We start from the raw sequence: 25,757 nt of genomic DNA on the forward strand, positions 1-25,757 counted from the left end.
GGCATGCGCATTATCCGCATGATAGAACATTCTTGACAGGATAGTACAGACTACACAGTTGGGTACAAGATACGTGCCACTGGGTGTAACCATATTTTTAGAGTGCATATCAAGTTTCAGCAGTGAATGAAGCATTGTGTGTATTGTATTGAGTAGCTTTTATTTTTTCCATGTATGCAACGGCCCCTGGATTAAAAGCTGTGCAGCAGCTTGACAAGGACACAGAGGCCGTGTGATGTGAGCAGTGGATGTGCATAGTCTACTTTCAAGAAAGACCACCAACAGAAACTGGAAAGAAAACTGTATTCTCGTCCGGACACAAAGTGCATGCCTCGGTTACCTTTCAGAACTTCAAATTGTACTCTGTATGCAACTGCATTGCACAAGTATGACATGACGGTGGTGATGAATGTGGCAGCAGATGGTGAGCCAAAAGCTACGTCTTGTCTCAACAGTGTGTTGCTGAAAATGAATGCATCTTTTATAACCCACACATTGTGCTGTGAAATAGGCATAGGTGTGCTGATGAAAAAAACACACCCCAGTGCCTGACAAATCAGCTCGTGACAATCTTCATTTACATGCTGCAAACTTCGATGTGGGCGTGGAGCACTTTGAGTGTCAAACATGTGCCCACGTCAAAGTCCTTCCCTTTCTCTATGAAACAGCTATGTGCCGCATATGGTCTCTGCAGCTTGCTCCAGACGCATCCCTCAGTGAAACTTGAGGAACTAGGCAATGATGCCGCAGGCTCGACGATTGCAAGACTGACCTGCTTACTTTCTATGTGCTATGTACACCAAACCAAAGAAACACAACGACAGTGTTCACAGCGTCACACGCCATGTCTTGCTCAGTACCTTGGCTGGAAATAGGGTGCACCACGTGCCTGCCCACCGTAGTGCCGATATCGTGGGCTAGGGGGCCTGCCACCATGCCACTCAGACTCATAGGCACCGTAGCCTTCATGAAAACGGTCCACCGGTCTGCCACGCATTTCATAGCCATAGTAACCACTGCCTCTGCCACGCATGCGGTTGCCACCATTGCTCATGGCTTGCTGCTGCTGCTGCTGTGGCTGATGATGCGCCGTCCTCGGAGAGTAGTAATCACCCCGCTCCCACATGCCCCTCTCTTCCATGGGCCCCGCGGGTGGCGACCGGTCCAGTGAAGAGCGCATTTGGACAGTCTCAATCTTGGCAGGTGTTGCATGGAAGTCTGAGGAAAAGGAGTCATGCACTTGAAATTCTGATGAAGATGGAGAATCCTGAATTCGGAACTCGGAAGACGAGTCCCGGATGCGAAATTCTGACGATGGTGGTTCATTTATCCTGTACTCTGATGATGGTGACTCTCGCACTCGAAATTCTGACGATGATGACGACTCACGCACTCGAAATTCAGAGCGTTCTCTTGTCGTGTAATCAGAGGACTCATTGAGGCGAAACTCTGTAGATTTACGAGCATCAAAATCAACTGAGTCAAGAAGACTAAACTCGGATGACTCCCTTGTGGCAAAGTCAGTTGATTCGCGGCGGTGAGGCTCTGATGGTGTCTCTTGCGCAGGAAAATCCAGGACAAGGTCTTGCTTTATGAGATCGGGAGAAGGATTGCGCATGTGCCTTGTGTCTCCTTGACTAGCCAATGAGGGAGTAAGTTTTGATGTGGACGATGTCATAACTGCAGGCTGGGCAGGCGTATCCAGTTGTGGTCTAGCATCTTCATTCCTCTCACTGAGTGTGGGGCCAGGTGAAGTAGTTTCGGCAGCAGGGCTCACCTGTGGTTGGACTAGCGTGATGAGATTGCTCAGTTTCTTGCGGTGCAGGCCTTCTGCACGCTCATCGTCACCAGAGCCATCATCATCAAGCTCCATGTCTGTCACATCAAAGTTCTCGGCGACTGGAATCAGGTAGTCTGCAGACGGTGATGGTGGCGTCTCCGACCTTCCCTTTGGAGCTGCAACACTTCTGTGAGCTGCCCCAGTCACAGTTTTGATTGGCTCCAGGTAGGCCTGCAGGGCAGGTGGGATCGGTGGAGGTGCTAGTGCAGGTGTGCTCTGTGATGCTGTTGCGTTGCTGCCGCCTGCTTTCGGTGACACCTGCATCCAGGCATTTGGGCTTGCAAGACTCGGTATCCTGGACCCAAAAGCAGAGCTTATCCTTGCATCTGGAGAATCTTGTGGTGTGCTGGGTTTAATCGCATGAACCCGCATGTCAGAGTCCATAAGCGTTGCGGCCTTCCTTGCAGAATTCTCATCAAGCACGGGTGTCCCCTGTCCACTGTTCTCGTCCTTCAGGGGTGTGTTGCCACTGTGGACCTCGGACACTGCAGAAGCAGTTCGAAAGACTGCTGAAGAGTAAGGAGGCGAGTCAGCCTGTTTGGGTGTGTTGCTAGCAGAGCTTGTAGACGAGAACAGCCCACCAGGTATGTGACCCATGCTTTGCATCAGATTTGAGAGTCGGCTCTCAAGTGTGCTTTGTGCTGGAATAGCAGCAGCAAGGGCCGACGTATTCACTACTGTAGGTGCAGCCCTGTTCTCCTGGAATTCTTGGTTGAAAGCATCTAGCCACGATGAGAGTACTGTTGGACCTGTTAAAGAAGAAAATACAGTTTCATTCAAACAATTCAAAGGAAAGCAAAAAGTATTGTGACACAACTATGACTCAAAATGGCACAGCTTCGGCAGTTAGAAGTTTCATCTATCCTGCCCGAAACGGTCAATAATGTACAGCAGGTAGTCATAGTCATTGCTTAGATATCTACAATCCATGTCAAATAAGTGTACCAAGTTCAGTGTCAGTGCTGCCACGTTAAATTACTGAGTACAAGAACAGCCTATAGAATGTAGCCTGTGAAGTTCTCGGCAATACTAATCAGCATTACAATGAAAGATTAAACAGGGCTAGTGCACAAATACAGTTAACCTTCGATATAACGAAGTAGGTTAAATCGGTACTTTGTTATATGAAAATTTTGTTATATTAAAATTCAACCTTTTATGCAAATATTTAGTTGTCAACAGATTTTCTTACACGCCGTAAAACTTTCTGAATTATTGGGAAGTTGCAAAAAAAAGTGAATTTCAATAACAAAAAATTTTGTTGAATTTGAGAGTCGGCTACCAGAAATACGATGTATCATGCCATGTCGATGATATCTTCGCATCTGCGGCGGTATGAAGTGAAGCCTACGAAGCTTTTGTGTCCACTTCGCTGCAAAAATGGGAAGTGCTATCCGTGGGCCGCTTTACACACAGTCCACCCAATGCAGCATCGAAACCAAGCTGGACATCGCAAAGAAAGCTTTGCGTTAGAATCACACAAATGCAAGGCAACAGGCGACCACCGGTTAATTACTCAGCTTTCATTTTTGTTGTAAAGTTGCAACATTGCACGCAAGTCATGTCTGAGCAAATGGGCAGAATGCAGTACTGCGTCCGAAATTTTGGTAGCCATTATGCATCATTTCTAGTGAAAAAACATTTTTGACACCTGCTTGTTGCGTTTAATCAAGGTGCAAAAGCCACAGACGCTGCTAGAGAGATTTGTGAAGTGTATGGCGAAGAAGTGATGCCTCTTAAGACGGCTCAAAATTGGTTTAAGTGCTTCAAAGATGGCAATTTCATTCCATAATGACGTGGAATTGCAGGCTTGGCTGGATGATTTCTTCGAGTCGAAACCAGGTGACTTCTACCGTTGAGGCATTGACCAGCTTGTTCAACATTGAAAAGAAGTTGTAAATAACAACGGAGAATACATTATTCATTTAGTTGTTTATTTCTTGTTTATTTTTGTGAAAACTTAAACATAAAGAAAGAAAGAAAGAAATAACACACACACGCACACACACACACACCCGAACTTATGGGCCAGCCCAATATGTGCCACTTCAAGCCGCACAGCACGGAGTCCATCATGCGCTTGAAGGTGGGGGGCGCATTGCAAAAGCCAAAAGGCATGACATTGAATTCATGTAACCAGCCAGTTGTAACAAAGGCAGTCTGGAGACGATCGATGTCTGCCATGGGTACCTGCCAATACGCCGAGCGCAGATCTAAAGATTAAAAGTACTCGGCGCCTTGTATGCAATCAAGGGCATCGTCGACCTGCGGCAAAGGATATACATCTTTTCGAGTGATCTTATTAAGGCACCAGTAATCCACGCAAGGTACTAACCACGATACGGTCACGGCCACACGTACTCGGCAAGGTGCGCTGCAGTGACCATAGGATGGTAAGAACTCGAATTAGCCTAGCCTTGAGGAGGGAACGGAAGAAACTGGTACACAAGAAGCCAATCAATGATTTAGCGGTAAGAGGGAAACTAGAGGAATTCCGGATCAAACTACAGAACAGGTATTCGGCTGCCGTATCTTGAAAGCAATCTGCGATGTGGGGAAAGTGAGCGCCCGTGCGGGCGCCGTATTTTGAAAGCGATCTGTGATGTGAACAAAATGCACACCTGTGTGGGCCTCTTCTTCAAAGCAATCTCTGATGTGGACAAAGTTGGCCCAGTGCTGGTAGCTTCGTCTGTGCTGTGCTTTCGACGTTTAGTTTGTGTTGAAGTGTGAGACAGCGCGAAGGTCAATTCGCTCACTACTGCTGCCGCACTTAAATTGCTATTGCAATCGTTGCTTCACCTTTCGAGCAAACTGTGACACTTTTTTTTTTACTTTAGACGTTTATCACTCACTCTTCGCAATAAAGTTGTTAGACAGTGCGACGAAAGTTTCGGAAGCGAGGCATTTCGGATATTACAGACTTCAAATAAAATGGACGTTTTTTGTCGGATTGGCAGGGTTTGTTGAGACAAAAGTCGACTGTATTGTTGATCCAATGCACCAATAACAGGCTGCTTCCATTTCTGCCAGTGACGCGCACTTGAAATGATCCTTCTCAAAAAGGCAGCAGAGAATGGCGGTGCTTTTTCGAGTAGAACAGCACTCATGTGCTGGCCTACTCCAAGGACATAGCGCCTGCTACCCCAACCTAAAAAATGCAGCACTGACAATGTTCAACATTGTGAACGGAAGTTGTAATGTTGAGACGATGTTTTTCCAACTGAGGTATGCCTGTCCGCACACTACTGTTGTGCTTCTTTTTATGTTTTAAAAAAAATGTGTGCAGACCAACTTAAGCGAGGAATCACCAAGGACGCCTCTATTTCCTTTTTTATGTAGTTTGTTAAAGAGTGGTAATATTACCTACCAATGAAGATATGCAAAATTAAGTTCGACACATGACTTGCAAACAGCTCCGTGTCAGTATATGCTCCTCTAAGTGATTTTGCTTGGTTGTGTTTAACCCTTTCGCTGTCACGGACGTACCGGTACGTCATCGCGCTTCCCCCCCACAGTGTCACTGACGTACCGGTACGTTCTCTGTCGTGCATTCAAGATTTCACGCCTGAGCGCAAAGCTGGCGCTCCTGGATTGGCCATGCTATCTGTTGACTCTTTCTACAAGTTCGTATATTCGCCCCGACCTGTCTTAGTCCATGTATTGAAGAGTACGGTGCGACTGCCACTCCCCACTTTCTATTTGCTGAGTGGCGCGGTGGCTCCGCGTTCACTGGACCATGCGTCGCGCGCGTGTGGTTATGAGTTCAAGGGTTGTTCTGCCTTCTCCGCTGGTTTGAAGGTTTTTATTTTTCTTCTGTTGGTGTGTCTGCTACGGCGCGTCAAGTTTAGGCGCACGTGCCGTTGCCTCTCCGAAAAGAGTGACTCGATTGCTGCTTTCGCTCTCTCGCCGCACCCTCGCTTCCGACTTGCAGCAGTAAACGTAAAGCCCTTCGAACTTTGTTTAGCCTTTTTCCATCTCCCTCTGTCTTCTTGATCACGCAACGTCCCATTTCTCTTGTGCGGGCGACTGAAAGCGCATCCTCCTCTCTGCGCGCGGTTACTTTTGGATGGCTGAGCGCGCGGGACCTTCGTCTGCTCATTGGAGCGGTGGCTCAATTCCGATTCAGAAAACGAGCCGAGCTCGGATTCGGACTCGGACAGAGTCGCATGCGAGGAAGAGGGTTCCGCATCGTCAGATTCGGATGTTGAACGGGTTTTATAGTCAGGCTGATGATGATGATGATGTTTACTAACAACAGCTGCAGAACACTGGAATGTGCATATTGCATTGACTATGTTATTTGTATACCAGTCATAATCGAAAATAAATTGCTATGTTCATTCCCTGTTATGCTCGTTCCCTGAAACCAAGCCGACACTGGGGGTGCGTCACGGCGAGAAAGGTCCGACAGCGAAAGGGTTAAAAGGTAATTCTACCTGCGTTAATTTTTTTTGAAATTTACCAGAACAAAAAAATAAAAAAAATTGGGCAGCCAGCCAACAAAATAGCAATTTCTTCCTAGTTTATAGCTTTAAGGATAACATCTGATTTCAACCCCTGAGATGAAAAAAACTGAAAATGAAGAACCCAACGTGTATGCAGCATCAAATGATAAAAGTGTGAAGAGCAACCTTACAGCAAGGAAAAATGACACCAAACCCAGTTTAATTGAGTGGAGCTTTATCCATAGGTTTATGATGGTGTACTGCACATTTACACAGCATTATCTAAGCGAAATAACTTTTCTACCGTATTTTTGCACATATACCCGCACCAAAATTTAATTAAAATCTAGCAGTGAAGTCTGGGTGCAGGTTATATGCTAATTTAGCCTATAAGTGTGGCTTCATGGCAGCACGCACAACGCTGCCGTGAAACCATACCTCAAGGCAAGGTTCTCTGCCATTCAGTTTTGTTATCTCCTAAGGAACACCCTCTTTCCACCCCTGCACGTTAAAGTGCCCTGCGCCCTCTTTCATGGTTGCCCATTCTCCTCCTCATATAGGTCGCCATTTTGCGTTAAGTAGTAAGTGAATAGTCCACGTGGTGCCAACAAATGCATACGTCATTGGTTCCTGCAGCAGCGCCACGGTCCGTGCGGACCACTTCACAACACAGCGATAAGCCAAATCACTACTGGGATTTTCGGCTAGGTTGTGTTTGCTCCATTGCTGTTGCCCATGCGAGGGCTGCTCTGTCTGCACTGTCATCTGCTGTTGTATAAATGCTAGCTGTGAAGTGATTCGATTCATGTCACGTATCACGTGACTAGGTTTGTCCGCAATGACATCCAATGTGTGAATTCAGCTTTGCGGCATCGCCAAAGAATGGTCCCCCATTAAGACACTGGCCGAAGATACGATGTGGATGAGTCGTGCATCCGCGAATGGAGAATGTTTTTGCAAAGATTTGAGCATTATTGTACGCAGTTATTTCTGCAAATTATATGCGCAGATATTTCTTTTTTCTTTTCAGGCGGTTGAAATTGGAGGTGTGGCTTATACACAAAAAATACGATAAATGCAAAGGCAAAAAGAAAAGCAAGAACATCACATTATTATTCAGGTGTCAGGTGCATGCTAACTTTTTGTGCAAAGCTTCAGAATCAAACCTGTCCAAGCATTAATATTTGTATCTGCATGGTTCTGCAACATCAGCTAATGCCCCCAAACTCAGTGATACAACAAAGGGACTTGTCTTCATCAGGACAAAGACATGAAGTCTTTTGTTCAACTACTGTTTATCAGGTTTGGAGGTACTATTATGCATAAATGTTATGTGCAGATTCGAAGTGAACAGTATCATGCAAGATAAATTAATTTGCTCACTTTGGGACATGAAGCTGCTGAGTGCGGCAGCATTGCCAGTTGCATTGCTGGTCGTGCCAGAGTCCCCAGTTTCTGGGACGACGGGGCTCAGTCCCACAGGGGAGCCCTCAGGTGATGGTGCTGAGCCGGGCGATGGTGCCGAGCAAGGTGAATCAATCACAGCACCATTGTCTGTCAATGGAGCCTCCTCTGTAGCAGGTTCTGAACCTTCAACGATATAGACATTGCAATGTCAAAGACGCCATTTAAATTCATGAGGAAGTACAGCATGTTGACTTTTCCGAAGAAGCAGTGACAACATACATGAACACCATTTATTTCTCTGTTTAAAAGTGACAAGGCCAAATACAGTAGAACCTCATTGATACGTTCCTGCTAAATACGTTTTCCCGGCGCCAATGTTCGGAATTGAGAACACAAGAAATGACCCAACAGAGCTACGCACATTTTTTACCAGTTCCTACGTTCCTGGAAAACACAATTTTTTGGCACCAACGTTCAGTACGTCGCTAAACTGCGATCGTATGATACGTTTTCCAGCCGTCAGAGCTCGTGTAAACAAGAAAACACGCGAGGCGCACGCGATAGAGAACTGTATTAGCTGCCCACTACGGCAGCTTCACCACAATACTTGCCCGCCCGTCTCATGTGAAAATGTCGGCGCCACACAGTTTCTCACTTTGGTACAGCAAAACTTCTCCAGGGTCGTCGCGTGCAGCATTCACGGCTATCACCGCCAACCTTACTGCGATAAGCATCTTTGCCTATCTGTTTCACAGCGCATGGTGCCGTCGGAAACGTAGCGCACCCTTTTAATAGGCGATAAATAAAACGTGCTGCTGTTCTCTGCCGCAGACTGTGATCGTATACGTTTTCCGGCCGCTAGGTCTCATGTGAACAAGAAAAGGCACGAGACAAGTGCGATCGAGAACAGTATATGGCCGCACGTCTCGCGTGAGAACGACGGCGCGCACATTTTTTATTCCAATACAAGCACATCACTGCCCGGGTCGTGGCACACCGCATTCACAACTATCACCGCCAAACCTATTACGATAAGCATACCTATTCACCGATCTGGTTTACAGCGCGTGGTGCGTAGCGGCATTGGTAATGTACTGCACGCTTTTAGTAAGCGATAATCCAAACGCGCCCTCATTCCCTGTTGCAGCAGGCGGTGCGATGCGGGCATCACGTTTCGCTTCGGCAGCATCCGGTCGCCCACGAGCTCGATTTCGCTTCGGTTTCTCGTCACCCTCTTAAAACACCATGCAACAGGAAAACAACAAAATGCGTCTCGAGCCGCCGGAGCACCTCCAGCATGATGCGCGTTGGCGTCTTGTGCCACAACGATCCGCGGGAAAACGCTTCACCTTATGTAGATGTCAACAACAGTTTAGTCTGTAAAATTTTTTAACTACCTTGGATCATAAGTTTTCCCGGTTAGTGCGCTTTCTTTCATGGTTTTTGCCAAAACGTATGAACGAGGTCCTACTGTGTTCTGGTTCCTTTCTCAACTTTTCCGGAAGTATGTTTTTCCCTGACAGCTGACACCATTCTAATCATAAGCTTATCTTGTGCATGCCACAGGTGATTCTTCATTAGCGGCTTCTGAAGATACAACCTTTGGAGCCAGACGCAAAGAGAGAACCTCGTCAGTGCAGGCAGGCTTTCTGTCAGGGCTATTTTCATGCTGTGTGGTCACTGAATGTGCATCAATAGATTTTTATTGCTACAAAGACCTGTCATGCTACAGTCACAGGACAGTGACAGTAGAGCTAAAGGTGATCGATCAAGAATAGTGCTCCTGCTCCATGCATGAGAAGTACCATAAAATACCAATATATAATCTTAATTCATGCAACTCAGACTGATCCTCAGACCCCACAACTGCTGGGTCCATTAATCTAGGCAATCTGTACGCATGATAATGCAGATTCAAACAAGATTCCATTCACACCTATGGTTCACCTCAACACCTTACATCATCAGCCCACAAGACTAATATGCTGCGAGTAAATGCCCAGGATTGTGTGACATTGGCAAAGTGACAAACAGACCGCTCTGTTACCTATTGAGTTTGTTGTTTCTTTGCATGGTGTTAGTGTTGCTTCAGTCATTCAAGCCACTGCATATTTAAAATTTGCCTTGTAAATAAATGCACTTTCGAATAAAACTGACACTTTTGCACTCTTCACAGGCATGCTACCTTTGACAGTGATAGATGAGATGGGTCATTCTGGAATGCACAATGTACATGACTGGGTAATTCTGGTACAGTCAAATCCCGTTACTACGAACCCCACATTAACGAATTTCTTGAATTTAAATATTTTACATATCCCTGCCAGATTGCCTACATTTTCAATGTAAAAATATTTCAGAACTACGAATTTCAATACAGCACATATTTCAGAATAACGCACATAATTTATTTTCCCCTTTGTAACCGAGGAACATCAGTATTACGAATTCGGCTAAAAATAACAACACTGCAACTCTCGCGTGAAACAGAAACAGCGAGTGCAGTAGCTATCATCATCACCAGGTCGAGTGCCAACTGCTTCACCATAAGCTTTACCACGAACTTCACCGCAAAGCTGTGGCAAAGTTCGCGCGAGATCCAATGATGAATGCAGCTAGTGACGGCGACAAGAAGCGAAAGCAGTTTTTGCTGCAGGTCAAATTGGACATACTGCAGGAAACCGACGAAGGGGAAAAGCAAATTGACATGTGCATTGCCCCATCGACCGTCGTGACCATTTTGAAAGTCTGAAATAAGATTGTCAAGCTTCACCGGTAATTGCAACTTGCTCCTATGAGAAAACAGCTGCAACTGGGAAACTTTCAAAATGTGGACCAAGGTGTTCTCACGTGGTTCAAAGATGCCAGACTGCAAAACGTTCCCGTGTCTGGCCCAATGCTCCAAGAAAAAGCCCATGAATTTGCTGATGCACTTGAAATAACTGGGTTCGATGCCAGTGTAGGTTGGCTTTTTCGCTTCCGCCAAAAGAACAGAATAACTTGGCAGGTAGTCTCAGGCGAGGAAAAGGCTGCTGACAGAGAAGGCACAGATTCCTGGCACAATGATAATTTTCTAGAAGTAGCTGAATCGCACTCTGAAGACGATATTTTCAATGTGGACGAGACCGCATGTTTTTATTAGGTGACCGGACGATGCAATTCAAAGGGCAATAGTGCAAAGGAGGGAAGAAGTCGCATCTTTGCGTGACAGTCTTGCTCAGCTGCAATGCAACAGACACGAAGAAAATTAAACCGCTCGCCATCGGCAAGTACGCAAAGCTGCATGAAAAACGTCATGTCGGTACCATATGACTACCCCGCCAACAAGCGAGCCTGGATGACCAGAGAACTTTTTTCCGAATGGCTCATCAAACTTGAAGACCAAATGAGGAGGGATGATCAAAGTATCTACTCAGCAACTACTCTGCTCACATTGTGAATGTTAGCTTGACGCACATTCGCTTGGAGTTTCTGCCGCCAAACAACACGTCCTTGCAGCAACCTCTAGACCAGGGAATTATAAAGAGTGTGAAGGCAGAATTTCGTAAGCACCTTGTGCAGCGGTTCATTATCAACCTCTGCCTAAAGCAGCCGACTGCAATCAATATTCGTCAGGCAACGAAAATGCTCAGAGGAGCTTGGTGGAACTTGAAGACGTTCACTACAGTATTAGCAACTGCTGGCGAAGAGCAGGGCTTGTCATAGTGCCTGTGCAGCTTGAAGATGACCTGGAGGCAACTGACAACAACCCAGGAGACCTGTGGACTGAGGTTGCGGAACTGCTGCCTGCCGTGTTTTCCTTCGCCGACTAGGCGGATAGCGACAGCGCAGGACTAACGGCAGCGGACCTGACAACCGAGGAGATTGTTGACTGCACTCGTGATGTCTCCAGTGATGATGATGACCCGAAGGAAGACGAGTGTGGGTCACCGAACACAGAAGATGAGATCATGTCGAACATCGATGTTGTAGCACACATGAACAAAGTCTGCACTTTCATAGCTCGGTGCAATGACATACCCGATGAGGTGTTGCACAAAGTGGAAGATGTAGACGCATTCCTAATCGGTCGTGCATACTGCACGCGGCAGACGAAAATCACTGATTTCTTCAAATAAAGCAGCTTTGAAGTGAGTGAAACATTTTTATTTGAGAGTATGCTAGTCTGCACATGCGTTTACTACCAAGGTACGTCATTTTCATTGTTAGGTTTGACCACTCTTTAACCACAAGTTTTTCATCACAACAATATTTCAAAATAATGAACAATTTTCGGTGGTCCCGTGTGATTCGTTACATCGAGATTTGGCTGTAACTGCCAATGCGCACAACAGCTGTAATATTGATCACAGGCATGCTTTCACTGCTAATGCCTTTTGAATGTGATCTCAACAGATGTTTTTTTATTTACAATACTGTCGGCCATAAGGCTGTCACCTGAGTGGGTCTTAAGGCACCACAAATACATAACTGGGTGTTACAACAATAATAAGTTGTCGAACATACAAGCTAGGTGTTACAGTAGTGAATCACACTGATGAAGTGTAAGACAGAAAAAAATGGGTAAAAGTCATAATTTTAAAAGTACTAGTTTAAAAATACAAACTGGTTGTTGCAACCGTAAACTACATCAACAAAGTGTCAGTCATAGAAAACAGGTAGACTAAGAATTTGTACAGGAGTATAATATGAGTGTCACATGGCGCACTTTTGATTGCAATAAAGCTCGATCAAGATCGAATTTTTTGGTCGCGATTGGCTCCTTTGTGCAAGCTACGCGATGGAGCCAATTGCAGTAAAGAATTTTGATCCGGATCGGGCTTGATCGCGAACAAAAGTGATCGTGTGACACCAGTATAACACTCCGGCAATTAATTTCGAAATTACATCAATAACATGACAGTCATGTCATGTTATTGCAGATAAACTGTCACGTATTGCAGATAAACTAATAACTATAACAGTACAGTTGCCAAACAATTTTTTGGACTCCAAAAATTCGGACATGCTCGATTATTCGGTCTGCTTCGAGGCACCGCCACTCTCCCCATAGACCATAATGTATAACAACTGCCGAAAGTATAACAACTGCCGACACCTTGCAACCTCTCGTCCGATTTTTCGGACACTTCTTGAGCCAATTCGATCGAGAGCACCATGCACCGACTTTGACTGCTGCATGGTTCGACTTGCTGAACGACATTTTTGTATTGAACGGAGCCTCCTTGCTGCCCCACGAAGTGGCGCTACTGCAAATCCCCGCTCATCATCATCGTTTCTACCCGGTTCGATAGAGTGGCTCTACAGCAGTTCCGGTTTCAGCTTAGTAAGCCATGTCAAGACAATCCAGCAGCTCATTTGTTTTTTCGTGCACGACGCTGCGAGTAGGCCACGTTTTTCGTTTGTGCAACTGGTGTCGGCGTGACGGCATGGTGATGTTTGCTTTGTGTGCTGTGTCGAGGTTGCGGTGATCCAACGTGGCATACGGAAACATCACGTCAAGTGTCTAATGGCGCAGACAGCGCTGGGGAATGCCGGCAAGCGGGTGCTGGGAGGCCTAGGATTTGACGCCTACCGATGTGCTCCCTACTGATGCCGAATATGTTCTGCCGAGACCTGCGCAGTAGTTGCATTGCGATTCCGGACACCGTGTCATTTGAGTTTTACAGCTGCTGACACTGCTGTGCTGACATGCGCAGAACTCGACGACGGCGAGATCATTCGTCAGGTTTCTGCTCCACCGCAGGACTATGAGTCGGAAGATGACGTACCATGTGCTACGCTGCCGTCGCATGCAGAGCGTGTACAAGCAGTGACTGTGCTTTCAGCCACCTATAGTGACCGTACGACCCTCTCCGAGATTCAGGCTTATCTGATTGCGTGTAAACGGAACAGCGTGTAACGGCGCATTCATGATTTCTTCAAGCCTACTGCTGAGCCAGAATAAGTGCGTGGAAATCAAGGATTCTTTTTTTCTGAATCTGCTTTTTCGGACACCTGTTTATTCGGACATTTCCACAGTCCCCGTGAGGTCCGAATAAACGGTTGGCGACTGTAATATAACACTTTGTCAATCACTTTTCTAATTCATGAAAAACACTCGAGTTCATAAAACAGACGACATGTGGTATATAGTAATAGTTGATAAAACAAATTTATAGTAAATGTACAACAATGGAAGCAAACATAAATATTCAGGTTTGCAGTGACGTCAAAAGAGAGCTTTAGAATAGGAGCCCCAAACATTTTGGGGCCCCAAAGAAATAGCGTCAAAGCCACTGCGCATGCGCGAGATGCAAACTGCGTTTGGGTTTTGCGTTGGGAACGCTATTTCACCGATTTAGTGGGAGCCCAAATAGTGGTCCCAAAAGCTTTGCGTCAACAAACATGGCGGCACCCATCGAAGCGACGGCTCTAACCTAGCACCAAACTGGGTTTCATTTGCGGTAATGCGTGAAGTTCGCAAGCTAGTAGAAGTGACTGCGGTTATCGCTTTCTGTCAACTGGCGTGTGTTATGAAGATTGATTCATTAGACGCTGCTGATTCTGAATTCGAGTGTGGATTTTACGGCTCGTAGGCCTAACCCGGCTAAGCTTGGCTGGTGAAGGCACGTAAAGTTGGGTTTGTTGCTGAAAACTAAGCGCAACTAATTGTTTGCTGCTTGAAGAATAACCTCTAAATTGTAATTAAATGCAAATACACACAAGTCAAGATTACTATTCCTATCATAAAATGGTATATTTTATTTAATTATTTCTAATAGCTTTTCTTAGACGCCGTAGTGGTGCTGTCAGCGCAAAACGCTGTCCGCAAACGCAAAGCCCTGTTCTAAAACTCTTCACTCCCGCGCGCCCCAACGCTAACACCCGCAAAGCTCTTTGGGGCCCCAAAATATTGGGCTCCCTATTCTAAAACTCTCTAATATGTATTTTTCGAAGGTTTCAGCTGAGGTGCACTGCATGACCAATGCTGACAGAGCCTTCTAGTCTCTCATAGTTCTAGGCAGGAATGAATGTGCATTTGCATCAATATGTAGCTATGGCCCAACGAACATAGAGTCATGCTTTTTCCTGAGAATTTGCTTTTTTGGGGGAGCTAAGTAATCTGCAATGTCGATGTTTTACTCATCTTTACTTTGCAAAAGTGATTCAGAAACTTTCACAACCACCAATCTTGTCAGACTTAAGCAGTTTGGAAATGTACATACAACTGAAACTTGATTTAAAGAAGTGATGACCACGCTCAAATTATTTCGTTAAATTGGGCAGTGTAAAATCGAGAAAGGAATTTTTCGGTCCTTTGAAATCTAAAATTGTAACATATCGACACACAAAGGCTACCGTGGCATTGTATTTGCCGCTGATCCAGCCATCTGTTGCATAAACAATGAAATAACGAAAGTAACCACTGCCGCCCCTACCGAGGCGGTGTTGAGTCGGCTGTTCTGTGCAGGGGCAAGGCGTGCAGCCACGTCAAAATAAAGCTAGGGATGTAACCATAGCGTCTAGATGTTTTAATGCGACAGCTTTAGAACCCGTCTCTGTCAAAATTAGAAAGAAATCGCCGCTTTTTTTACTCATTTATTTAAGGAAAAACTTTATTAAATTGCGTTTGGCCAAATTTGTTTCGCTAAATCGGGTTGATGATAACATTGAACCCTGTTGGTGCCTGCCAGGGAATATAAATTTCTTCGTTAAATCAGGAACTTCATAAAATTGGGTTTCGTTAGACCGAGTTTCAATTGTAGATAGTGGGGGAAAAAAAAGTGAGATTTGTTCAAGCTGACTAGCATTTTGAGCTATCATATATTTTAATATTATCCCATGTTGACCGTGTTACGCCAATGACTGCTATCACTGCTTCGCAATTTGGGCCAAATTGCAACTTTCTTCGTAGTAGAAAGGTAGCCCCTCGAAGCATTGCATCTATACATATGTGATAGACAGACCTGTCTCCTGTATTGCTGGTAACTGCAAGCCATCATCCGAGTTGGTTGGAGAAGGTGCATCTGGAGTAGGTGATGGTACTGGGCTTGGCAGCGTCTTTGTTTTTGTCTCTAGCTTCTTCTTCAGTCCTTTCACTCGGTTGCCAAAGTTCTTGTATGCCTGCATACACACAATAGATGTAGGCACGGCGTACACACTCTACATGCTCCAATGATACGTGCTCTATTACATGAAACTCTATTACTGCTTTGCAAGCAAGGCTCTTAAAAAGCATTTATTTTTGTAAAGCTCGATAATAAAGCTGCCCAGAATTTAGACATTTAGTCAGAATGCCTGCTCATTCTTGGCCTGTAATCATTCAATGCCGCACACATGTTGAAATGTATTCTGCAGTATGACATAGCTCTGTAATTAATAAGTGTGATACGCTAAAGCAATAAGACTATGAAGTAATCTACAAGCTGCTTTTGCCAAGCCTCTTGTACTGTGGTTAAACTCTCAAAATCAAGACACAGTCAGCAGATTACACGATGCAATTTTTTTTTTTCTCAGACTCACGGAGGGCTACAGTGTGACAAGACAAGATGCAACATTTTCAAACAGCACACAATTAGATGATAACAGCACTAGCAGTATGACACATACACTCCGCAGCTTATGAGGCATAGCATGACACAACAAAGAAAAGGTAAACTTAGCCCCTTTACTTTTGTCAAGACACAACATATTAAACAAAGAAAACAAAATTAACAGATAAAACAGAGTAAACACTGATACCCAGTGCAGAATTTATGAAGTAGTTATGTTTTGAGCATTACGAGGCTTATTTAAAATTGGCAGAGAAATTGCACACTTCTCTATATTGATTTATTTTCCTGGGAGATGGATACTGCATGATGAGTCTAGCCTGCATAGTGCCATACCATTGTTAGAGTATGTTATAAAGCAGTCACAAGATGGTAACAGAGGAAAGGGAACTGCGGAGTCAAATGTACTCGTTTTTGGTTAAGCTCGTACAGTCAATCCAGGATATATCGAACTCGAACAGGGTTGTGAAATAGTTTGATATACTGATTATTCCAAATAGAAAATAGGCCTATCTGAAGCTTAACCAAGAACTGTGCACTTCTCAGACAGCCTCCCAATATCGTGAAAAGCGGTAATTTACTATTTTTATCCAAGGCAGCATCAAACACACGAACATTTACTCACTTCTTGTTTTTTTGCAGATAACTGCCGCAAGCCACTCAAGCTGCGAAATGTTCAATTAACTGACTGCAGCACTAATGCTAAAAGCATGCGTCACCTGGCTGCGAGACAGCAGTGAGCCTTGAGCACATCAAATTGCTTGCTGTGCATTGTACTAGCATGTGTCCCTGCGAGTACAACTGAAACACAACCAGCGCAGATTGTGTACCCGCGAATTGCACAGCGAGTCTTGCATGCCACTCCACGATAGTCTTTTCATGTACAGTGGATGTGGCATGTGTTGGTTTTGTTAAATGCAAATTACAATGAAAAAATTTGTCCAATTGGGGGTTGGGACTGGATTTGTTTAGGCCACTCTAGAAACCATAAAAAGCCATTCGCAGAAGCTCCAAAAGATCAACTTGGCAGTGCAGACGTAGCCAGTTCAACATCCTAATGCCCAGACCCACTCAGTGAAAAGATAGAGTGCCATGCTTTCCATGCTTTCCATGCTTTCCAAAGATTATCCATGCTTTCTTGTGGAATGCATGTATAAGACATAGCATTTGGCCCTTTGTGTTCTCGAACCAGCATGACGTTTCTCTTTCAGATAACAAACGGCTGCAGGTAGTATGCTTCACTGCACAATGGTGTTTTCACTATTTGTATGCGCCACGGCATTATACCGCTACGTTGTGGTGAAGCTTACTAAGTCACATCCGTCATAACGGAGCACAAATAAGACTTTTTCTGCATGAGCCATCCATATTGGGAGACACACCTTGCTCATTTTTACTGACTGCTGCCTTTCAAATTCGATGTTCTGTTTGACAGAATCTGCCAAAACCATTTTGTGGCATGAATATTTATGATAAAGACAGAATATCACCGGCCTGTTAGGAGAAGCCCACTTGCAGAAGCACAGCATGGCGCAACGTTCGATATATCGAATGTGGCAGTGAACAGCAGTTCGATATATGCATGGTACAGTGCTATACTTATACAGTCAAACACTTTTATAACAAGTGTTTGGAGCTACTCAAATAATTCATTACACAGGTCACTTTATTGTAAAGGTCATGCAATCAAAACAGAACCAGGGCAGAATTATTCTTTCATTATACAGGTCATTTCGTTGTAGAAGCATTCATTGTAGAGGCACTCAAATCTACATGGGATTTCCAAAGGGGATGTTACAACGATTCAATAGAGGCAATTATTCAATATATGCAAGTTTGATATATCCGGAATCGACTGTACTTTCTGTAAAGCAGACATGAAGGAAAGCAACACGTGCTGCCTGTGTGATTGCAATTATTTTCCAACGTGTCTGTTTTCCTGTGCATCCTTTAAGCTGCAATTATGTTTTACAGAAGTGTGGGGTGTCAACATAAAGAGGCACTCTCGAACATGAAATTTAGTGACATGGTGCAGTGATCAAAAGCAACGTGGTATGCACAGCTACGGCAAAGTGGTTGGGATAGGACGAAAGCAGCCTCACACTACACATTAATTTTCAGAGGACTACCAAAGTAGACGGATTCAAAGTGCGCATCTACTAGTACAAGTCTGTGGCACCTGGCCCCAAGTTTATGTGAGGTCTTTAGCTAGTGGCATTGTACGACTACAGGTCTACATGACTAGCCCACAGTTTTACATGAAAAGCTCAGCTTGCTGAATTGCCAAGTTGTTAGCATGGGGTGTGGCAATGTCAGAAAGTGGTAAAGGAAATGAAAGACATCAGTACCATAGAATTGTGTGTTTAGATGTCATCTCAAACATATAATACAAGAGGCAATGTTCGGACTGAAAAATAGGGAGGAAAAAAAAGCCCAAATATGAACATATTGTGTGACTAAAAAATGCTAACTTCTAGAAGATTCACTCAAGCATCATATGAGAAGCAAGCTTTATGCACCAAAATCTGCAACAAAACTTCATATGTATTATACGTAGGATTTCACTATACTCTCGAAGCTTTCTAAGCACTCTATCATATTCATCATAAACTAGAAAACATTTATTTTTACTGTGCAGAAGAAACCATGACATAAATGCAAAAAATAAATGCATACGACTTCTGCAGAGACTGTCATGCAACTCCTTTCATATCATGCTATCCCCTCTCAGATCGGATTGCAGCATGTCGCTTCCCACCACGTGAGTGTCACTGAAGTTAAAGCTGAGTGTGTGTGTGCTATGTGCCCCCCCCCCCCCCCCCCCCCCCAAAAAAAAGCAAGTGAAAAAACAATTTGTTTACCTCACAGGGAGAATCAAAGTTTGCAATATGAAGGCACACTATAATGGATTGTGAAAATATTTGGTCTTGCAGTGACTTTGCACACAGTGAAATACGTAATAAATCCCCCCCCCCCCCCGAAAATATTGTAGGCTGCACTCACCGAGGCCACAATTCGCGCTTCTCCATTCTGGCTGTCATAGTACACCTTGGCATCTTCCAGCATGCTAATCAGCTCAGTACGCTCTGACACCTCCTTCTCTAATGCTTTGATGTACTCTTCGAGGCACCGAGTTGCTTCATCAAAGTCTTTCTGGAACTGCTGTCCGTGACTGCGATCTGCCCGCAGCAAAGACAGGTGCCCCACTCAGAGACAAAAGGCGTGACCAAATTTAATAAACAAACAAAACTCCTGGAAACAGATTAGTGGTACTGTAGGCAACCAAACTGTGCACACAAATAAGCACTCTTTCTCCAGCAATGGAAAAAGACAAGTGGACAGAAGGAAATGTGACAAACACAAGCAGTTGCTGTCTGCGATAGTGTTGAATTGCAGCAAAGTTCCGTGCAATGAGGCAAGTGTCTTGCTAAAACTGATGTCACCATTTCATCTGATAGTGAAGGTTTCAGGAATGACCCGTCTGGTGTCCACAATATGTTTTTAAGATCATGCACTGCTCACAGCTGGGAATGCATCCACACATGCAAACAAGGACAGCCAGAAGGCCACTAGGCACTCCCTTCAATGAGTTTGGATGTTCCTGTAGGCCACCATTATTGAAGCAACCTGTATGTACAAACACGAACCAGCCAAATTTGCTGCTTCACTTGTTTTCCACCATCAAGCCAGTACATCTGCTGTGTTCCTTTATAATATCCACATGGCCTTGCCAACCTTTCCCAATGCTGACATGCATCTGCACCATGCTGCTAGGCAGAGAATGCACTAATTTTAAAACATACCATCCTTTTGCTATCAGAGTTTTTCTATCCCAAGAGTTGTTAAAGCTACCCCTAGGCACCATGTTTCAAAACCCGGACATGGTGATTAGTGAGAAATGTTAGGGTCTGATGCTTATCACATCATCCAAAAGCAATAAGGCTATCAGTAGAAGGCCCTTTCTCTTAACCCATGCAAAACAAGTATATTTAGCAGGAAATTGCAAGAGCAGGTAAACAATATTTCTTATTGGCACTTTGCATTTCAAAAAAACTTTTTTCAGGCAATTGGATAAGTTATCATTAAAGGCAATCTTCATTTTGCCACTCATTGCTGGCATATCAGATAATTTACTCTGCTAGATTGCTACCTGCAGCAAGCCTGTATTTGTGTAGTTGAGTGGTGGAGCTGGCGTGATTGAGAAACCCTCCCTGCCGTATGTCATTGCCATGTATGTTTCTGCACGGCACCCATAATGTACTCAACTCTTAAACACCCACTCTCTCCTGGTGGTCAGTGCTGCATCAGCCTTCCATGCTTCATGGGTGAATTTGTGCAGAGAATTTTCTCGGTGCAGGTTTTTGCTGAATATATTCAAGGGTTTTAAGGGTTTCCGAGGCCCCAACAAAGTGTTTTTGGGGATGAAAGAGACGTTTATCACAGTTTGAAAATAGACACTTACACTCAATTTTAACAATGAGGAAACTCCCTTTCAGTGCACACAAACAGGTATACATAAAAATGGAATAGCGGGAAAACCACTGCCAGCTGGCATGGATCTGCTAACAAGGTTGAATTAGCTTTTTTTTTTTTCGCACTGCGGCAAACTCTGTGGCCAGATGTCCAAACAATACCTGCTAAGCTGCATAGAAAATGACATTTCAGTATATATTTTAAAGCATTTCATAAAATATGATCATTTTCAAGGCCTAGAAAATGGTGTTTTGATATTCAAGTTTTCTCAAAGAGAACTACAGAACCCTGCCTGCGACCCCTTCTGCCTGTCACTACGACCCCTTCTGCCCATCACATATTTGCTTTCTGCAGAACCTTCTACGCATATCTGTAAACAACATACAGAAGTTCTCTTCAAGTCTAGAGGGAAGGGGAGAAAGCACCATACACTTTTGTGGCATGGGCTTCTGCTACATTCTTGACTTCTTTAAAGGGGCCCTAAAACACTTTTTGTCAAAGTCGAGAAATGCATTTGAAGTTAAAGAAGACAATTTCAGAAATACTTTGCAGCAACAAAGTACTTCAACGTATTCAGAAGAAGCAGAATTATTGGCAATCAAAGATCACCTTTGATCCCCTTCGCAGTGCTCCAGCTCCTTGCACTGATAAGGTTTTGAGAGCGGAGTGGGGGCCCAAAACGCTTCTCCTATTGAACGTCCCCGTGGTGTCAAGTTCAAATTTAATTTTGGATGTTCACATAGACGGCACTATTTGCAATTCTGCCGCCTACGACACGCCAAGTGTGTTTGTCTTCAGTGAACTGCAGTGTTCTTTCTCAGTGAGTGGGCTTGTTGTGGCACCCTGTGGCGGTCGCGGTATCTATGCTGCGCAGCAGACCACAGCTACATGCAACTGTAGTGTGTACGTGCAGTGTTTGCTTTGCACACAACAGGGCTGGAGTGGCCCTTGCACAGGCCTCTGTGGCCCCTGTATATAACATATGTAAGCAGCCGACAGCTTTGAAGCGGGCGAGAAGGCCTCGTTTGAAAAGAGAGTGTTTGAGAAATATCTGACTTTGCGCTCCGCTTGCGAGCTCCACGCACCACGCACGACTGCAAAATTTAGCTGAGATGTTCACAGCAGCGTATGCTATCTGCACGCAGCATTTTTTCACCAAGCCCAAGGCATAGTTCAGGACCCCTTTAAAGCAGACATCAGTAATGGGTTCCTGTTAAAAATTTGACGTGCATTATTTTCGCATCTCAATTTGTTGGTCTTCCATCACAAGTCATTCTGAGGTCAAGTGCAGTTATAACAAATGCTGTCTTTATAAAATGTACTTTGCATCAAAAGCAGCTTGCATAGTTGAGTTACCTTAAACTTTCTTTCAGTCGCTTCTTGGAAATCAATTTATGGGCAATTGTATCTATCATGCATAGCTGCTATATGATCAGAAATACTCTCAAAAGCTGAGCTAGAGTAAAGAGATGAATCATGTCTATGAACAGTAATAAAAATAGAATCACAGTAATTACAGCCTAGTTCTTTTACGAAATATGCTACCAGAAAGAAAAAAAAAATGTTAAGCCAGCTCTTCAAGCACATTTCGAATATATCATGTTACTGTCTAACTGCTACATTTCTTGAGTTATCGAATGGCAAAATATAGTGATATTTGTAGGCACTTTCTTATACATTAAATTCTCACAAAAAGCATCGTGCAGTAGCTTATTTAGCTCTTTGTAGGCTGCAAAGTACCAATATCTATCCAAACAGCATGTACAATTAGTGGAACTACGCAAAAAGAAAGAAAGAAAGAAAGAAAGAAAAAGAAAGGAAAGAAAGAAAAACTGTTTTTTTTTTTCACAATCCCCTGTGAGCTTATAATTGCCCTATACTAACAAAATGTGGCATACATACTATTCAGAGTATGTAGAATGCTGATTTTTACTTGAAATTGCAATATACCTCAGCATAGTTGCAAAAGTACAAGGCTATATTTCATGGGATTGCGAAAAAACTTTGTTAAAGTGTCCTAACATTTTGTGCATAGTTACAGTAATTGCACATGCTGTTTTGATAGATATCGGCACTCTGTGGTCTACAGTGAGCTAGACAAGCTACAGCATGATGCTTTCTGTAAAAATTTTATACACAAGAAAGCGCCCGCAAAGACTATATTTTGCTGTTGAGTAGGACATAACTCAAAATATATAGCAGCTGCGCAAAAACTAGACATATTTAAAATCTCCATAAAAATCTCTATGAATGGCAATATTTTCAAATCTAGCGCAAATAATAAAAGAGAGTTGTTTCGAGGAGCATCTCCCCTAAATATCAGTTTATTTTTTGCTGAAAGCCCCACTAAAAAAGTGACCTTTGACAGCATAATCATTCCTTTCATTCGTATTATCTGCCATACAATTTGCAAGTCATCTTGACAGTATAGGCTGAGCACCACTGAAGTCAACGGTGAAAGAAACAAAAAGGAATACAAATAAAACCATCACTCATCATGAGCTAAAAACCAAAACAAAGGAATTGTGGTTTTATTTCAGCCTTGTTGCCTTTCCCAACATACCAAGTTGCCTTTCTCAATCTTCTTACAGAAGTGCACCACAGTAGCTTCAGATGTAGCACCAAATATACAGTTGCTTTATTCAAAAAACAATAACTAGACAGTTTTCAAACACCAGCAGTAGCATTAGTGTAAATCGTCAATTAGAACCCCCCCTACACAGTTAAGACACTAAATTTGTTATTTGTTATGTATTAAAGGCGGGGTAGGCACCAAATTTAGAGACTAAATTGACTATACCATAAGCTTTGCATGCTTATGCGGAACACTTTCATGAAATATGACTGACAGCAGACGGCTAAAAGGTAATTTATTTCCATGTTAAGGCTTATAAATAAAACGTGACTCCCTTCTGCGGACTCGTTGCAATAGCCATCATGGAAACGTCATTGTTGATACAAAATAATGTGACATTCAAGATGCTGGCAACGCATTTTCAAAGCATTTGCCAAAACACGGCCAGGAGACGCAAGTGCATGTCTCCCACCTAGCTCTGGTGTTGATGAACTTGGGTGCACATGTGAAACTGAGCAGACTACGAGTGTTTGGTGGTTTGTGAACTCTGTCAGGTCGGGTACTCACGATTCATGCCACTCAAAGGTTATCCACCCCAACTGGTAGAAATTTTGAAATCCGGAACTGTATAATGGAAATCATTTTATATTAAATTACTGGGGGCATGATCATGCATATGCTGGCCGCTATTGTGGTCCTCTAGATGCTGTGTATTACCCAAGAATAAAAAATCATAACTTCAGCGTTTGCTGTCTGTGCTCTTTTAAATGATACATTAAACTGGAGTAAGAACTTATTTCCAGTAAATACCTTTAAACTTCCTCAGAACTTCTGAGCTTGACACATCCATATTGCGACTGGTCAGGTTTGTCAACTTAGTAGATGTCTCAATCTCAATCTTTTTTATTTTCTTGATCTTCTCAATGGCTTTTTCTGGCTGAAAACACAAGTGTGCAGCTAATGTGAGTTTCAATAAATGTGAGGCTTAATGGACATGCACAGCAAGAAGCAGCTCCTGTCACAACTACAATACAAGCACAGTGCCATAAAATGCTGATCACACGAATCAATCGACAAGATCAACAGTGGTTGAATAGGGTATGTTACTGGTGCCAACGTTTTGACAGGAGGACTTGTCTTTATTAAGGCAACAAATGTTTTCATTGGCAGCATTTAGATAAATCACTCTCCCCCTACACACACTACTGGGGGAGGAGAATAAGTGGATGCATATATTAGGGTGAAATAAGTCGAAATGCTCAAAAGGGGAGTTCTGACAGCAAAAAAATGGGGTGGGGGGGTTATATTTTTTTATCTTTTTCATCCCTGCTTCTCCCCGATTCTTCATTAAACTTAAAACTTCCCCTGTTTGAACATTTAGAATTTCCTCGCCCTATAAATGTACCTGCTTATTCTCCTCCCCCATTGAAAGTGGGAGAGTGAGCTACACATACAACTCTTCTGGTTGAAACGTTGGCTACAGAGACACCTTCTGTTCTGCCACTGTTGATAATTTCAATCTTCTGTTTGGAAAGCAACAACCAGAGAGACAAAAATATACACTGGCAGCTTCCCAACAAAGTTACTACAAATCTTGTGAAGATATGCATGCCTGTAAGAGGTTTCTTTTTAATACATTGCAACTGCTGAACTCCTGTATATTTAAATGCATTTATGTAGATAGTGCTCCTCAAGAAGTGAGATTATCAAGAAGGGCCCCAATAGCCACTCTAGAGGTGTGCCATTGACAAGACCGGCTATTAAACCAGCAAGGAAGGCTTCTGACCGAGCGTTCACAATAACCTCTTGTGTGAAGCTGCCCCCTCAATTCAAACCAAGAGTGCAGATGTTCAACCAAACTAAGGGCTTCAAGCTGCAACAGAGCATGATGTAAGAACACTCATTTCAGCCATGCAGCATCACTATTCTTGTTGATTGTGAACTTAAGTGACATATTATATGTTAAAAGTGCGGGCCTAAAGTGCCCTTGCAGAGCAAGACATGCATCTTAAGATGTTATGTCCTAAAGCGTGCCAAAGTTACCCCAGTATTTAAAAAGGGAGATAGTTTATTATAAACGAACTACCGACCCATCTGTTTGCTGCCATTCTTCAGTAAAATAATCGAGAAACTAACTGAGAAACGCCTAACAAATTATCTCAACAAATTTAATATTCTTACGCGTTATCAGTTCGGTTTTCGATCAGGATATTCTACAGATCTCGCTCTAATATTTCTCACAGATTAGCTAAAGAAAGCTTTTGATGATGGTAGCTATGCCGGCCCTATATTTGTTGACCTAACTAAAGCATTTGACACTATAAATCACCAGATACTCTTTCTAAAACTAGAAGTAATGGGAATATCTGGTCCTGCCTTGCTACTAATCCGTAGTTACCTCCATAATAGAAACCAGGTGGTCAGTGTTTCCGGGACTTACTCAAAGCAAATAATGACTAATATAGAGGTACTACAAGGGTCCA

At 43.6% G+C, this 25,757-nt stretch overlaps 1 protein-coding gene across 2 annotated transcripts in view; it reads right to left on the reverse strand.

Annotated features, from left to right (window-relative positions):
• Positions 1-284: 284 nt before the first annotated feature.
• Positions 285-25,757, reverse strand: part of LOC126542838 (uncharacterized) — an 85,010-nt gene continuing 59,537 nt past the window's right edge. Inside the window, exons 6-10 of one of the 2 annotated variants that reach the window (XM_050189953.3) lie at positions 24,085-24,211; positions 19,230-19,405; positions 15,642-15,798; positions 7,669-7,875; positions 285-2,589 (exon numbers count right to left, since the gene is read on the reverse strand). In XM_050189953.3, coding sequence (XP_050045910.1) covers positions 854-2,589; positions 7,669-7,875; positions 15,642-15,798; positions 19,230-19,405; positions 24,085-24,211 — 2,403 coding nt within the window. In that variant the 3' untranslated portion in view covers positions 285-853. Of the gene's footprint in view, positions 2,590-7,668; positions 7,876-15,641; positions 15,799-19,229; positions 19,433-24,084; positions 24,212-25,757 lie in introns of both variants that reach the window. The other variant, XM_055077473.2, reaches the window with a different exon arrangement.

Source organism: Dermacentor andersoni, chromosome 2 (genome assembly GCF_023375885.2).
Source record: "Dermacentor andersoni chromosome 2, qqDerAnde1_hic_scaffold, whole genome shotgun sequence".
Lineage (NCBI taxonomy): Eukaryota > Metazoa > Arthropoda > Arachnida > Ixodida > Ixodidae > Dermacentor > Dermacentor andersoni.